Source organism: Pimephales promelas, chromosome 1 (genome assembly GCF_988280905.1).
Source record: "Pimephales promelas chromosome 1, fPimPro1.hap1.1, whole genome shotgun sequence".
NCBI lineage: Eukaryota > Metazoa > Chordata > Actinopteri > Cypriniformes > Leuciscidae > Pimephales > Pimephales promelas.
Genome location: NC_142769.1, coordinates 10,162,127 through 10,179,609, shown reverse-complemented (window position 1 = coordinate 10,179,609; position 17,483 = coordinate 10,162,127). Strand labels below are relative to the sequence as shown.

Below are 17,483 nucleotides of genomic sequence, written 5' to 3'. Positions count from 1 at the left end.
AAGCTTAAGACGGCAAACAGCGAGCTGAGACGCTGTTGTGCCTCAAGAGAAATCAAAAGCCGGTTTAAATAACGTTAATCACACAAAATCTGCTCGCCAGATTATGAGCGCGAGGACAGACACTGAGCACAACAAACAAACACACTCTCCATCAAGAAGGAAAATCTAAATAGAATGGTGCACTGTTTTTTAAAGCGCATTATATTAAACCGAAAGAGGAGGATAACAACCACTTCAGGGTAAGTTGGCAAAAGATGAGCATCCATTCTCACACAGAAACAGGCTTTTATTTCCCTGAACAACTGTGTCATCAACACTAACATCAGATGGCAACGCCGCTAATCTTCTCCCGATTCTCCACATGGCGCGACGCTGGCGCTCTGTGCCGCCTTAAAGGGATAGTTCGCTCCAAACATGAAAATGCTGTCACCCTTCTCACTCTCATGTTATTTGTGAGATGGATTCGTTTACAAATCATGCACTAAGGTAAAAATGTTTTGAGGTCATAGACAAGGAACCACACAAAAATAAACCTTTATTTATCGATATATTCGCATTTAAGCTAAATCATAATCTGTGTGAAAAGTGATGCAAGTTGTTTTACTGACACTTGAGTTCATTTTAACTCCAGTCAATATGTAGGTTTTTTTTGTTGAGGTTGAGTTAAGTAGAGGCACGTTTTTCCAGTGAGCCTGGGTTGTGAACATAACACCTTTAGACACATTGTGCCAAGTTTAATGTCAAACATTATTGTTTTTGCATGTTTCGGCTGAATAAATCTTATATTTCTGTATATTCCAGCCCGTTCTCATCCTTTAGCGTCACATAGAACGCTATATTACAAAACGGCGCTATACTACGCACATTGCACCCTTTATCGTTAATATTCACGCGAGCCCAAGGCGTCATAAATCCTTTAGCGTAATATCAGAGTACCCTACCCTACCCCACACCTAAACCTAACCATCACAACGCGTGTTATATTAACGATAACGGGTGCCATGGACGTAGTATAGCGCCGTTTTGTCATATAGCGTTCTTGTATATTCCTCACAAAATGTCTTCAAAAGGCTTGGAAAAGAGTGCAAATCTTGCATGGGCGACACATTGGAGAATATACGACTGCTTTTCGGAGCTTGACTGCACACTTGTGTAAATACCCTGGAATACGTTTTACAAGAGAATACCGTTTCAGTCTTTCTACTTTCAAATTCAGTGTGTTATTTGTAGGGGTTTAACGATACCCTCATGTCACAATCCGATACAAATTACGATACTGAACTCACGATACGATATTACCGCGATACTCCAAGACATATGATAAAAGGTTAAAGGAATAGTTCACTTTGAAATAAAGAGATCATTTCCGGCGCATTCCAGCGCTTGTGCAGTCCGAAACGCCCGTGCCTTGAGATCACTTGGACGTGGCTGTGGTTACAAGAGGTAAAAATTATATAAATACTGTTCGTTTTCTCACACAAATTGCTCGTTTTGTGTTTTAGGCCATCAATGTGTATTTACATTTACGAGTCATTAAATCATGTTTAATTTGGACTTCTCTGTGCATGTTCTTTGAGGTGAACCCAGGGTGGAACCCCTAAACCTCCATTATATGACTGACAGACAAGAACGGTTTGACCTAAAAAAATATCAAAATTGAAAATACTGTGGAAACAAAGACACCTACATCTTGGATGCCCTTGAGGTAAGCTAAAACATATCAAAAATTAATTTCAAATTGAACTATCCCTTAAACAAAAAAATGTACTGTTGATTCAAGTGCAGAATTTGCTATTACATTGGGGGTTAGAATAGGCTTTGACTTGGTGTTGATAACCCAATGCACAGCACAATGGTGACACCAGAATAAAAATATTCATGATTCTGAAGCTGAAAATACAACTATTTTAGACAAATATGCTTGCACTCTGTCACTCACTAGATATATATAAAATAACATAGGCCACTTTTTACACACATAATCCCTCAATGCATTATTATACATTATATTCAACATTATAGTAGGTTACTGACACTAAAACTGAAAACTTCTCACACAGTATTTTTTATTTTGGGTGAACTATCCACGATACATATTGTTGTACTGTGATATATTGTGACATGATACCCCAGTTTCTTTGTAATTAATTGTGAAAATAGCATTTTCTGAGTGAAAACGGATTCTACATCAATTTTCTTTTTTTTCAGTGTTTGGAAAACAGCATCTCCTTGTGTGTTCCACCAAATAAAGTGACATGAGAGTGCGTAAAAGAATGAATTTTCAATTTCGGGTGATCAATTCCTTTAACTGAAGGCTGCTATTCAGCCCAGCAGAGCCAATGACGGACTCAGCGGCCCCGTGGGCCAAACAAACCTTATAACGCTGCAAACTAACCCCATCAAACAGGGCCTGAAGGTCTGCTAAAGGTGTCACAGCCCGCAGATTAATCTCCGTGCAGCACGAAGGATATAAAATAACCCTCGTAAAAAGTTTGTCGGGAGAGACTCTCTCGCCCCACAGAGCCAAGCTCCGGATCCCTTAATATCAGGATAAATCACATGCCAGACACGATAAATTCTGTTTTATTAATTCCCAAAATGCAACCATCTCCACAGAGAGGCGGCAGACCTAAATTCTGGAGTTTCCATGGCAGCCAGATTGTCTTAAATCCCCGTCTTTAGGAACGGGAGATACATCCGCTTTTATCCCAGAGGAATATACGCACGCACACAACACCATGATCTGGGGAATGCTGACATTCACACTGTGATATTCGCAAACAGATGCAAGCGGCACAGGAAAACGTGGGCGTCCTCAAAACGTCTCGTCCGATTCCTCCCCGGGCTGAGAAACGCATCGTAAACGACACTAAATTATCGCTCGTGGCATATGCTCACTCAGCTTTTCATTTAAAAATGCTTAATTATGCCTCCCAGTAAAGAAAATGAAACGATTTACAAACGTAAAGTAGTCAAATCCATCTGTTAATGATGTATTCAGAGAGTGGTATGAGATTATCTCCAAGGGAAAACAGGTTTATCGGTGTGTATCAGGGCTGACGGGGTCCATGGTCACAGCTGAGCTGGGCATTGATGATTTCTGGTACTGGCAACCTCGATCACAATCAAAAACAGACGTTTTTCCATGGATAAGGCCCACTTTGATGTCACGTTGCTTTTTTTTTTTTTTTTGCACCACCTTGTAAGTGACCATTTCACACCTGTTTCATTTAAAACTGTTACAAGTTTGACAATAATGATAAAATGATTAAGAAAATATTTTTTTCAATAGTTTATGAGACGGAGGAAATCATCAAGGAAATGTATTTCCTCATAATGTATGAGAAAAATACATGACAAAATGATCAAGCAACTATAATGTATAAAAAATATACATTATATCAAGGAAATATATTTATGCAGCGTATACAAATATATTATTGATAAATCTTCTTTCAAAGAAGATTTTATGTCTCTGTAATTTATGAAAAACAGATGAAAACATTATCAAGCAAATATATATATATATATATTTTTTTTTCTTTTTTTAATGTAATTTATCTCTCATAAATTACAGAAAAAATTATATATATATATATATATATATAATAAATGTAAATGACAAAATGTTCAGGCAAATATTTTCCCTGTAACTTATGTGAAATATAAATGACAATGTTTAGGCAAATATTTTCCCTGTGATTTCTGTGAAATATAAATGACAAAATTCAAGCAAATATTTTCTTTCTGTAATTTATGAGAGATGTAAATGACAATGTTTAGGCAAATATTTTCCCTGTGATTTCTGTGAAATATAAATGACAAAATTATCAACCAAATACTTTTCTTTCTGTAATTTGAGAAATGACAAAATTATCAAGCAAATATTGTTTTCTTCAGTAATTTATGGGAAATATATATATATATATATATATATATATATATATATATATATGTACAAGAGCGCTTATAATCTTTAGTTTGACCTACTGATGTTGACAATTAACATGTTCTGAAGGTTGAGATAAAAACAAAACCAGTTTCAGACCTTTCTGTGTACCCTTCTCTTGCAAAGTGCTGCCTACAGTCCACAAAACATCCTCACTCCAACATAATTAATAAAAGAGATAAGTCTGTCATTTGAATGTATGATTATGGTATTCTAGAGATACTTAATCTTGACTTACATCCATGTAGCTCAAACAGCAAAGCATGCCATTAGCAATGGCAAGCTCATATGTTGGATTCCCAGTGAATGCATGAACCGATAAAATGCAAACCCTGAAATGAACATAAGTAGAATTTGCCAAATCCATAAACGTAAATGACTTACGGATGTTTTCTGTGTTTTCCTGCACAACGTCAGTTTTGAGCAGGTTGTCAGCGAGCACAAAAGCGCCCTGCTCTACGGTGTCCAGGAGCATGGTGGCGGCCCGGAGCTGTTCGCCGGTCGAGAGCCCCATCCACGCCGCCCGCGCCTGCGGCTGCAGAAGGTTGTTCACGGTTTCCACCATTGCCTGCAGTGGCAAAACAACATTAGCAGTCAGATGCAGCTAGAACATTGTTAAACCTGTCAACAGCCTAAAAACTAGCTACTGACAAAATTAACATTTAGAAAGGTATTTTGCTGGCGAATCAGCGTTATTCGGCTAGTCAATTCAATATGAGGTCTGTCAGGATCAGTGTTGGGGGGGTAATGCATTACAAGTAACATGAGTTATGTAATCAGATTACTTATGGATGTAATGGATTACTTTTTACTTTTTGAGTTACATTTTTTTATTTTTTTCTCAGATTTATTGACTGACAGCTTTCCTGTCCACACATTGCATATTGAGAGAAATCAGGAGTAAGTCCAGAGGTGATGTGTGCGGTGTGTGAACATGATGGATATGGTAGTTCTGGACTAAATGCGAGCATGCATTTACTCATATCACATGCACAAAAACAGATTCAATTTTCCTCAAAATGAATAAAAACAGTAATTACACAAACCTACAAGAAATAAATGATAAATTTCACAAATACACCATATTATAGATATTCAATCTAACCAATGTCTTTTCTGTTGAGCAAAATGACTAGGTAAACAAACCATTTGTGTATTATTCATTTTATTTTACGTTTGTTTTGTTTTTATTGCTGAAATAAGAGTGTACTTTTTTCCTGCAATCCAGAATGGCAGCACAGCTAAAAAGCTTTGTTTAAGCTGTTCTCTCTACTGTACAGGATTGAATTTGCATTTCCTTCAACCTGACGATTATTAATTTCACTTATGGTGACCAGATTACAGTAAATTACTTCAGACATTTCTAGACCCAACATCTTCAGAAGGTGATAACAAGAGCTGACCTATTCCGACAGAAGGGGAAAATAGGCCTAATACTGGGTTTAAACAAAACCCAACAAAGTGTCTGTTGTCATCTCTCAGTGAAGTGGCCTTTAAATATGGACTCAATTAACTGAAAAAATGAAGTGTAGAATGTTGGACATTTCAAGCACTCAACTGTCTCATCTTTAATTACATCAGAGTGGGAGGGGCTATCAGGCTTCAATGTTGAATGCCATACCTTACACCACATAGTGCATAGTATGTGCACAGTGTATAGGGCACTTTTGGGACACAACTAATGTATTGATTGGTCCTGTCATTGAGATGAATGAGAATGTTAACAGATAACTCTCTCCAGGTATTATGTAGTAGATGTCCTTAGTTTTTGGAAAACCATTTGCTATTGTTTACAATGGGTTTCATTGACTATAATGATTGCATGGATTATAGGCACTTCTCATGAAAAACGTCTGCCTAATTCACGACACAAGCAAACACTCATGAATTTGTTCTTAACCTTGCTGTAATGTTAATGAATTTGGAGCATTCAATACGAGCAACCACATGGCCGAGGTTTGTAATTTGCATAAATATCCCCAAACGTCTCCATATAAGGGCTTTCCGCACAAACTTTTACAGACCCAACAGATTACAGACCAGCTGTACATATGCTTATCTGCATTTTTACGCAGAGGAACCTCAGACGCTTGAGCTATAATGCATATTTTATAACTATTTTCCTGTATATGATACATGAACATACAGTATAATATAAAGATAAAATTTTCATCTTAACACGGTTAACGCCACCCAGTATGTGATTTTGAGTATGTCTGCCTGGTTTCCTAATTTTTTTCATAAATTCCGAACTAAATTTAATATGAAATGTATGACATATGCACAATAAGTGAACGGCTTGAAAAAAATTAATTGATCGAAAGATGTGAAACTTCATTCCCATTGTACCATGTCTAAAACACTGGCAACAACATAACAGATGGTATACACACACACACAGTCATTTAACACCTGCCTCTGAATTTCTGCAACGCCGGATATCAAGTTGTTGAAATCACTAACCAATCCGACACTTCAGCAACTGCTGCCTGTGAGTTTCACAAGAAGTGGACGCTCTACAGCGAAAGAGCTCTTCGCTAAAAGCTACCAATTCGGATGAGAAGACGGCGCTACAGCTGTGGCCGATCATTCAGCTCTTTAATAATATTTAACCTCCATCATCAAAACCTCATCACTCGGCTCAACACCAATACCGCCAATTAAACATTTAAAATGCTACGGGCGAAACTTCAACTGGAATGCTAATAAGGCAAAGCCTAAACATGTGCGGCGAATGACAGCTGGGAAACATCAGTTTTGCCAGAATGACTGAAATCTATTGAGAGGGAAGGACAGAAAAGATGAAAACAGAAGCTGAGGTTCACAGAACCACTCGCATCTTTTACCTCAGACTTTCAAGAGATGCTGATTTGCGCTCACTTCAAAGAAGATCCCCGGCCAAGGCTAAAAGTCGACATCTGTGGAATTTCCAAGACGTTTCATTTTCAATGCGCTCGAGTGAATAGATAAGACAACGCTCTTTATGGGAGGAGAGGTCCGGTATAATGTAGTATAAAGGACCGAGTGAACCCTTCGGCTCTCTGGGCTTTTGATCAATGGAGTATGAAAGAGAATATTCTTATGTAAACTTGCAGGCAGAGCAGAAGGTGAATCGAGGCTTTTGTACTGGAATTGAGTGTGCATATGTGTGTTTATGTAATCAAGACATCAATGTCACACTCCGGAGAGTCAACACTCACACATAATAGTGCTAATGCTGAGTGAATATTTCACCCAAACAACATGACACGTGTTGTTTTCTCACTCCAAACCTGATTCTCCCCTCACACAAAAGATGTTTTGAAAAGTGTTTATGCTTAAATTGAACGCATTATTCACTGAAAATGTTGTGCTATGTTGCTGCTCTCAGATCTGTCAAATTATTAAACGTGCCTTGTTGCAATAAGTGGCAAAACACCACCAACAAAAACCAGAGAGAACTAATTAGTGTTGTCACAATAGAGTGGAGCATGTATGACATCAGTTTGTAGGCCAAAACACAGAAGCGAGTTAGCATTTTAGCACTTCCGGTTTCATAGTCTCGAAGTCAATGGGTTTTTTGAATGGGATTTTGGTTAAATGGATGAAATAAGGACTGTGGTGAACTACAAAGCATAAGACACTTTCACGTTTTATTGTAAGACATAAAACACACCATTACCCCATTCGTGATTTTTTTTGAAATGGTTACGTGTCTTGAAAAAGGCGGCTGCTAATAAGTGGCTAAATGGGATTACAAAGGCCACCGGGGACATTAAACGTCATCATGCAGAAAAGATAAACTCAGTCCGCTTTTACAGCATCGTTATGGTTATAACTGCGCTTGTTGAAAATGTTTTTAGATAAATACCGAGGGAGTGGTCGGAAGCTTAGTGGTGGTGACGTTGATGTTGAGCGAGTAGTTCGTTTATAGCCTCTTTTAGAGTTTTACTTCTGACGAATTCAGAAAACTTGTGTTCATCTGTGATAATTATCTTGATGGAAAAATGTGCAAGTATCATAAACTTTTGATGCTCAAATAGCTTGTTTTTAGCGATAATCTAAAAATCTTTTTGTCAAGGGAACTTCCGTGATGCTAACTGGCGGTTGGGCTACAAAATGTCGTCATACCTGACCACTCTATACCAAATTTCAGTAGTCGGTACCAATTGAAACCCACCTCTTTTAACCATTTCAGTATTTTATCGACTTTTGACAACAGTATAACTCATTATGTTCTTCAAGCTTTTGCTCGGAAGAAAAAAAGTTCTGGGTCTTTTTTTCCCCTGAAAGTTGGAAATGACAACGAGGGAATTTGTTGTTATTTTAGCATTAATTATATACTATTGTAGTTTTATCTATATTTTAAATTAGCATTTTTACATTTTAGATACAATTGTTTTAATTTTGTCATTATTTCGTCATATTACTCATTAATTTATTATTATCCTTATTATTTTTTATATTACTATTTAGGTTTCTGTCATGTTTATGGACATTCAGTTTGTTGTCATCGGTTTTCTTTGTTCTTAGTTTGTCTGTCTTGACCTAATTTCTCAGTTCCAAATCATAATCCAAATCCAAACGAAATCCTATTCACAACCATATAGTAAGTACATGTAGTTCATTTATATTACTCAGCACTTAAATGTATAATTATACCGTAACACAGACACCTTAAAATAAAGTGTAACCAAATGTGTTAATAGTTCTAGTTAACAATAATGACCTTGCGACAGAAATACCATCTTAAAGGGGTGGTTGATTGCGATTTCACTTTTTTAATTTTAAATAGTGTGTAATGTTGAACTCGATTGGGACTACAATGGGTTTTAGACGTCACTAACCCAAACATTTACATCAACCCTCCCTCCGGAATATGCAAAAAAAAGGGCATGGCCATATTTCTGCGGCTCGTCGAGCGTGTTATGTTCACCAGCTGTCAGGTCTTCTGTGTTCGGGCTTCCCACGGACGCTGTAGTTCATCAACAATTTATCTCTCTGTGCAGCACATTTACGGAAGACAGTGTCCAGAATCTCAGTTGAATCAATTAAACACTTTAAAACCAGAGACAGCAGTTGTTGGGCCACAACCTGTAAGTAGGCTAGGAATTATTCATTGTAAATGTATTTGCATGTATAATTTCAGACGTAATGTTTTAGTTTTATCAAATGCCAGTGTAACCCCTACACCCGGGTCCCACTCGACCCGCTCCGAGTGGGCCTCGAACCTGGATCTCCGGCATGAAAGTCAGGCGCTCTAACAAGGAGGCTAAAGACTGCAGCCTCTAGCATCTGTTGCTAGAGCACCTATTGAGATCAGGGGAGTGAGGTTTACTCCCACAGCAACTACTAGCTGGCCTCCGTTACACCAGCGCTGGTTTTATAGCGACTAGGCTACTAGTTATGTTATTTTGTGTCTACGACAAACGCGTACAAACATTATGGACCTGAATTTTGTATATGTACTAATGTTGTAAATGTATTTTTCATGTATATATCCTTTATGATGTTATTTTCGATTTGATCAAGAACGTAAACCAGTGTCAACGCTGTTTGTGTATATAGTAGCCAGTCAGTTCAATGCTATTGTGTAAAACAAACGTGTATAAAGTTTACCTATAAAAAATATAGGAAAATTGCCATTCAGAAGCGTTTTATAAGAGCCGTATGTGGTGAGGTTATGCTTGCCTCTCTTCATAGCCGCTTTCTGGGTCTAATTCTGGCTCATACTGATACTGCAGTATCGACACCATTATGTACATTTGACTTGAACAACACATGCAACTTCGCCCGTAAGGGTAACGGGAGTGAATTTTCTGGACAACGTGCACTAGCTAATCACAACACACCGGCCCAAACGAACCAATCTGAGCCCACTGCCTGTTTCTGAGGGAGAAGTTTCATAGACTCAGGAAGTCAACCAGTCGTTCAAATGACAGAGGAGAAAGCGGCTTACAATAAAGGTGAAATTTATGAAAAATAAGACTTTAAAAAAGAAAAAAAACACGAATACATGTTAAATTGGACCCCATAAACACAATCATGCAAAGAAAAAAAGCAGTAAACCACCCCTTTAAAGATTTCTGGGGGAAAATGGCCAGTGGTTAATGTGCTAACGTTATACTGTATGTATCCTAAAGACACAATTAAATCAGAATTTTCACACTTTTTATGACAGTCACAGCTTCATTGAGTAAAAGAAGACAGAATGTTAATTGGCTGAACTAATCCCGAAGAGTCACATGTTTCGGTGTCACGGAGAAGTTTGAGCCGTAAACGCATCTTTGTCATTACCGCACTAATCTACTGTTGCTCTCCGGGTATAAAGTCAAAAAATGCCCTGTCAGTGCACCAGTGCTGATCTCTGTAATCCGTCGCGGTGCTGAACCGGCTCAGGCTATGAGTCCAGGCCGAACTGAACCGCTCTATCTCATGGCTTACGTAGGTTGGACCAGCCAATGTGAGCAGCTTACCACCTGACCCCTGATCATCAACAAACCCCCGGCGAGAACACAAGAAGATTACTCACTGATCCCAGGTCAGGCTGCCTGAGCTCAGGGGGAATGTAATCCGGCCAGGACACAATACGCCAAACGCTCTCTAATACCAATTTTTGCATCATCATGAATCACATTGTGCACAACACAATAAATATTCATATAGCAAACATTTGGTGCTGATTGCAGGCTCACAATTAACTTAAACGTCTCAACTTCCAGAGCTCTAAGCTAATGAGATAAATACATACGGATTGAGAGAGATGTATTTGTGATGCAGATGAGCCTTTTAACGGATTCTGGGAGGTAAATGTGTTAGCAGAACATTAGAAACAAGCGTTAAACTGGGAACTTGATCTAACGCGACTGATCATTTGAATGAAAAAGTCTTCTCTATGAGCTGCCAAACATAAAAAAAATACATTTAAAAGCAGATTAACACAGAGAAAACAAAAGCTATACATTTTTTTCTTTTTTAAAATCACATTACAGTGACTATGTTTTTCACATACTGATCATTTAAATGGGAAATGTGCTTAAAGTGTCATAAAAAAAAATGTGACAATACAAGAAATCTTAATGGTCCTAAAATAAGCTGGATATAGGATCTTATTTATTTCATTTTGACATTTCTTGACAGTTTTCCTGACAGGTTCATTCTTCCTTTTTCCGCAACACATGTGCCTCTAAGGTCAGACATACTGAATCATCTCAGCAGCAGAGCAGAAGAAACCCTGCAAACTCTAACAACTCCTGAAAAGTGTGTGTGTGCGTGTGTTTGTGCAAATCTGATGATTCTTCTCATACATTCGAATAACTTCCAGACTGCATTATAACTGCAAGTGTGTGGCTGATCACTCTGATAGTTATTAAAGAAAGAAAACTCATATTGTGTAATACAAGTTCTAACTTTAAAACAAATATTGCATGCTGCCTTTTATGTGCTTATAGATATCAGTCAGACTCATATTGCAATGTTTGAAAAAAAAAAAAAAATGAAAATGTGTGTGTGGCCTTTACAAGAAAATTCAGTGTTTTTAATACATGTTCTCTATTTTATGCAGCTTTTATGTTGTGCTTATAGATACTAGACCGACACATAATGCCCCTTTTAAAGGCCTTAAGAAATAAACTCCTTTAGTTTCTGCAGTGTGCGTCTGCATGCATTTGCAATTGATCCTGGCAGACAGACAGCATCTTAGCAGCCTATAAAACAAGTGTGTCTGTCTCTCATACAGCATCACATTGAGATCAAGGTCGGTCACATTCATCTTTAAAACATCACATGCTGTTAAACACTGATTCTCCATTAAAGTCCATTTAATAACGACCATGTGTCAAACCACAGCAGTAGGTTAAGTTGCATTTTCCAAGGCACTGCAAAAAAAAAAAAAAAAAAAAAAAAAAAGATTTCCTTCTTAGTGTTTTTTGTCTTGCTTCAAGCTCAAAAACCTAAACCTTATTAAATTAAGATACATTTACTTGAGAAGCAAAATTACTTAAGAAATTAAGTCTCGTTTTCTGAAAACAAATATCAAAATTACCCGATGTTTATGCTTAAAACAAGAAATAAATCGATCCAATCAATTCCAGAGGACGAAATCAAGTCCCGCCTTACTTTTTTTTCATTTCTGAAGCCGTTTCACTCAGATATACGATATACCAGCCCGTTCTCATCCTTTAGCATCATATGTGACGCTATATGACAAAACGGCGAAATACTACGAACATGGCACCCTTTATTGTTAAAGGGTTAGTTCACCCAAAAATGAAAATGAAGTCATTAATTACTCACCCCCATGCTGTACCAACCCCGTAAGACCTTCGTTCGTCTTCGGAACACAAATTAAGATATTTTTGATTAAATTTGAGAGCTGTATCACTACCACATTGGCTGCCTAAGGGACTGGCTCTTGACGGCCCAGAAAGTCAATGAAGAAAATGTTTAAATATTCCATGTGACTACAGTGGCTCAACTATAAGTTTATCAAGCGACGAGAATAGTTTTTGTGCGAAAAAACAAACAAAAATAACAACTTTATTCGACTATTCCTTTTCTTCCTTGTTGGCCTGAAACGAGACTTCCTTAGATTTCCACGACGTATGCGCGAGAATTGCGATCTCCCTTAACTACTTCAGTTCAGTTCTCGCGCAAGTCTCGTTTCAGGCCAACAAGGAAGAAAAGGAATGGTCGAATAAAGTCGTTATTTTTGTTTGTTTTTTTCGCACAAAAAGTATTCTCGTCGCTTGATAAACTTATAGTTGAGCCACTGTAGTCACATGGAATATTTAAACATTTTCTTCATTGACTTTCTGGGCCGTCAAGAGCCAATCCCGTAGGCAGCCAATGTGGTAGTGAAACAGCTCTCAAATTCTCCTACCCCACACCTGAGCCTACCCATCACAGCGCGTGTTATATTAACGATAATGGGTGCCATGTGCGTAGTATTTGGCCGTTTTGTAAAAAAAAGCCTATCGCAACTTCCATTGCATGCCTATTTTAACATCTAACAGCAAGCTGTTGGGGCTCATGAATACTAATCACGTTGTGACATTCGTCACAGTGATTTGCTGAAACGCAAATAGTGAAAGGTAAGCACTAGCCAACAGGATTACACTTGTGCATTAGTATCAGTCTAAGGGCCCTATATTTTAACGATCTAAGCGCATGACCTAAAGCGCACGGCACAAGTGCACTTGGGCCCTGTCCGAATCCACTTTTTCTAGTTTAATGATGGGACAAATAGTCATTGCACCCGGCATATGGTCTATGGTTGTCCCTGTTCTCTTAAAGTCCCTGTAAAGGCAATTCTAAAAAAAAAAAAAAAAAAAAAATCTAAACACAGTATACATATTACAAATGTATTGCTAAAACATATTCCAAAGACTGTGAACTGTGAAGTACTGAATTGTGGAGTTAGACCGTTAAACAGTTTTTCACCATTGCTATTTTCCGGATTTTTTGGGCAGGTCTAAAACAGGGCTCGATGACGCACTGGAGCCCGTGAGGTGGAGGAAGAGGTGGATTCATTTTGTGAAGAGCCACCTTGATGGAGAACTGAGGATCACCGCCAAAACCCACCTATGTTGTGATCATTTTACATGGGATAGTTTTAAAAACTTTTGTCAAAGACAACTGAGATTCACCGGTGAATGGGGCCGAACCGGCCTTCATCATCCCGTCCCGAAAGCAGTTTCACCAAATATCAATGTTAGCTGCTTTCCCGTGAGTGGGCGTGGTTTCAGCGTAGCAAGTGGACCCCCAGCGTTTGAGATAGAGATGCACGATATATCGGCCAGCATATCGGTATCGGCCGATATATGTTCATTTTTAATGTTATCGTTATCGGCCTGGTAAGAAAATGTGGCCGATATATTAAAGCCGATAAATAATGCATTATTCCCTTCAGCTGAGACACTTGTTGAGCAATGTTTATGTTTTTGAATTTCTTGAAATATGATTGAAATCTCTTCAAAAAATGAAAATACGGTTCGCAATGCAGCGCAAACCTGTCATATCGGCTATACAAAAGTATAATGAGAACATCATTATAATCGTGCGCTTGGGACATGGATTTAATTGTAAGATTTTAGTTTTTGTAATCAGGCTCTCAAAATTAGATACAAATTTGGATTTTAATTTATCGGCCGATATATCGGTTATCGGCTTTCAAATATAAAGAATGATCGGTTATCGTATCGCCCAAAATTTTCATATCGGTGCATCCCTAGTTTGAGAGCAAGATTTTTTCAAGATTTTGATAGCTTAATTTATGTACTTGCCGGCTTTTTTTATTATTCAAATTTGGCTGGGTGGCTGATAACATTTTTTCTGTGGTGTGACAAACACATACTTAATTTTGACTTTACAGGGACTTTAATGAGTAATAGGTGTGTTTTGGGCGCAATGTGCAATAAACCAATCCGAGTGCCATCTCCCATTCCCTTTAAAGGCCAGTTCTGCTCGAGTCATGGCGGTTTAAAGGTTAAAGCGAGCAAGCAGACCATCAACAGGACAAGCCGGATTACACCATATCTTTATGTACACAATAATAATCTTTTACATTGTAATCCTTTTATTTTTTAATATTTGGCATGTTTGTGGATGTTGCTGTATTTTCATTATGATGAGAGCTTTAATCATGTTGTGTATGTGTATCATGTACACACACACAACCACACACACACATATTCTGACCACTGTAACAGAGGTGGCCAATAGGCTGGCCAACAAGGTTCAGTCCATCAATGTCAGGATTACATGAGAGCCTGCAGACACTTCACATGTTCACATTGATGTTAAATCCCTCTCTGCACTGACTCTAAAAAATATCAGAGCTGTGTTATGATGTATTTCTGATCATGTTTTTTTTTTCTTTTTTCCATCACAGTCACAGACATTCACACATTCCCACAAGGTAAGAAATGACTTTATTAATGGCAGCAGAGAAAAGCACCTGCTTTGATACAGGTATGGCCAATTTCTTATTATAGTGCATATACACAATGGCAATTCAAAGTGCTTTACTGGCAAATTGAAAAGTCATGAAGAAAAAAGTCCTACATGATATATTTTTCACTGATTTTTTCTTTTCTTCAATACATTTTGAAGAATCCGTATGCAGCTCTTTTTTTTTCTTTTTTTTCTACTACAAAATTTTGACTACTTTACATTTCAATTGCAAAAGGAGAAATTGGTCTCCATATATTTGCTTGGGAAAACATTACTCAACATTTTTCCTTTTGCAATCCTTATCATACATGTATCATAATTTCGGTTTCATATCATAAAATCATGTGGGTTTATACATGATGAACTATTCGAGACTCCTGGCTCCTGTCTGTATATGCGAACTGTCTTTAAAAACATCTTCTTATTAAACTGTCTGTACACTTACAAAGTTTTCAATGCTTCGGTTTACAGGTACAGTAGTTACTGTGTTGGTGTGGGGCTATTTTGAGCCTTGTTAGTGGTATTAATTAGCGATTTTTATTTTTACTTACTTCATGCCCTATATAATAGGATTATAAGCTAATCTGCAGTTTGAGCTAAAACAAGGTACATTTCATTATCATGAAATCACATCCCAGAAAACGGTCGACTCGGTACCCATGTGTTATTAATCCCTAGGTTTGGTTTATTTTGCGCCGGACTTGATCTTTAAGTGCAACAGAAAATAGTTGCTATGTACATATAAAAGTTTATAAAGAAATTCATCATATGGCCAACAGTATTCACAGCATACAATTCTTCATTTATTAGAAATGCTAAATAATGGTCAAAAAAATTCGAAATATGTTCAGAAAGACATTTTTCTATAATAATCCTGTTTTCTAAATAGTAATACTACTAATAATCAATTTTTTGAAATGAAAAAAGAAGGCTGTTCTTTGTTAACATACACACTGAGAAACAAATGGAATAACCTTTAATACAATTTTCATCTTGACAGGCCGCAGTGCCTGCAAGAGCTTTCCAAGTGTATAAACATCTCTTTCCATCAGAACAACAACTGATGCAGCTCAGTTTGTTGTGGGTCATTTATTGATTGTGAAAGGGCATCAATAGTTTAAACATCAAACCCATTTCCCCTTAGAAAAACACACTCTATACCCGTGATGTACACGGAGCTCGGTGAAAGGCTTTGGTTTCTGAACACCGCACAAGAAATCTATTCTTAACTTCGGATCAGGTCGTTTATTGATCCATCACTGTTATTAATAAGTCAAACACTCCGGTGGTGCACGAAACAAATATAATAAAGAAAAAATAAATCTCTGTACTTCTCAGCTCTCAGTGGAAATACACTGGTCTTCTTGTCCAAAATTACTGTACATTCTCTTCTACTGAGCAGTGAAAGCAAATACGTTGATTTATACTCTGTTATAGGCTACTTATACAAAAGCCTTTCTGAAAATCACTCGCATATGCGACTAATTCTTCACTTTGGGCGACTAAATAATGTCCATCAACATTAGCCATTGGCTAATACATTCTTAGATTCTTCTAGCCAGTAGTTTTTGGATTAAGTTTAGCATAGCAGTTCATCCAGAAAAACACGATGATGCGATCGCTGAATTCAATGCATAATCAGCCAAAGTCCGCATATTCATGCGGGGGCCGCATTTTTTCAAATACGCCGCACTTTCGCCGCATAAATTGCCGATTTCCGTGCAAAATATGCAGGGTTTGCATGTTTTCATAATCCTCGCATTTTCGTTTTGTCAAAAGTCATAAATCTTAGCAGAAAGTTGAAAATGTTGTGTTTGCTTCACACAAGAGCAGCCATTTCCCCCTGTTTCCATGGGAACGTTATGAAGTGACACAATTACGTGACGGGATAGGTCACTGCTGAAGTTATTGCAGAGGCCAGACAGACTCACGGAGGCGACTGACATCTCACAAATCGAACTCGTATAACTGTCTGTCACACGTTTTACCATCACATCGTTACTTAATAAACAAAATAACATAAAAGAAGGATCATCAAACAGAAATTACCCGCACACATGGGGTGTTCAAGGCGCACATATAATATAACACTGCAGACAGTTCAACAGGGAGCGCGCAGCTCTTAAAGGGGCCACACCTTTTTTTACACTCGTTACAGTCTGAAATAAAACAAGATGAGAAATTAAATATTCCGAGCACTTTCTATGATGATCAAAGGAAGTAATAAGAAATGACTGTTTACATTAAAGGAGTAGTTCACTTTAAAAATAACTTTTGCTGATAATTTACTCACCCCCATGTCATCCAAGATGTCCATGTCATTCTTTCTTCAGTCGAAAAGAAATTAGGTTTTTGATGAAAACATTCCAGGATTTTCTCCATATAATGGACTTCAATGGGAACCAAACGGTTCAAGGTCCAAATGAGAGTTTCAGTGCAGCTTCAAAGGGCTTTAAACGACACCACACGATAAATAAAGGTCTTATCTAGCGAAACGATCAGCCATTTAAAAAAATTAATAAAAACGTTTACGTTTTATAAGCACAAATGCTTGCCTTGCTCTGTTTTGTGATGAGCGTTAATGACTCTCCTGTTCGAGCCA

General features: G+C 37.7%; 1 protein-coding gene across 25 annotated transcripts in view; it reads right to left on the bottom strand.

The window, feature by feature from the left end:
* Nucleotides 1-17,483, bottom strand: part of LOC120477782 (adhesion G protein-coupled receptor L3) — a 375,074-nt gene that overhangs the window by 71,686 nt on the left and 285,905 nt on the right. For all 25 annotated transcript variants that reach the window (XM_039669601.2, XM_089125499.1, XM_089125755.1 and 22 more), the window contains one exon: nucleotides 4,334-4,517. In XM_039669601.2, the coding sequence (XP_039525535.2) occupies nucleotides 4,334-4,517 (184 nt within the window). The remainder of the gene's footprint in view (nucleotides 1-4,333; nucleotides 4,518-17,483) is intronic.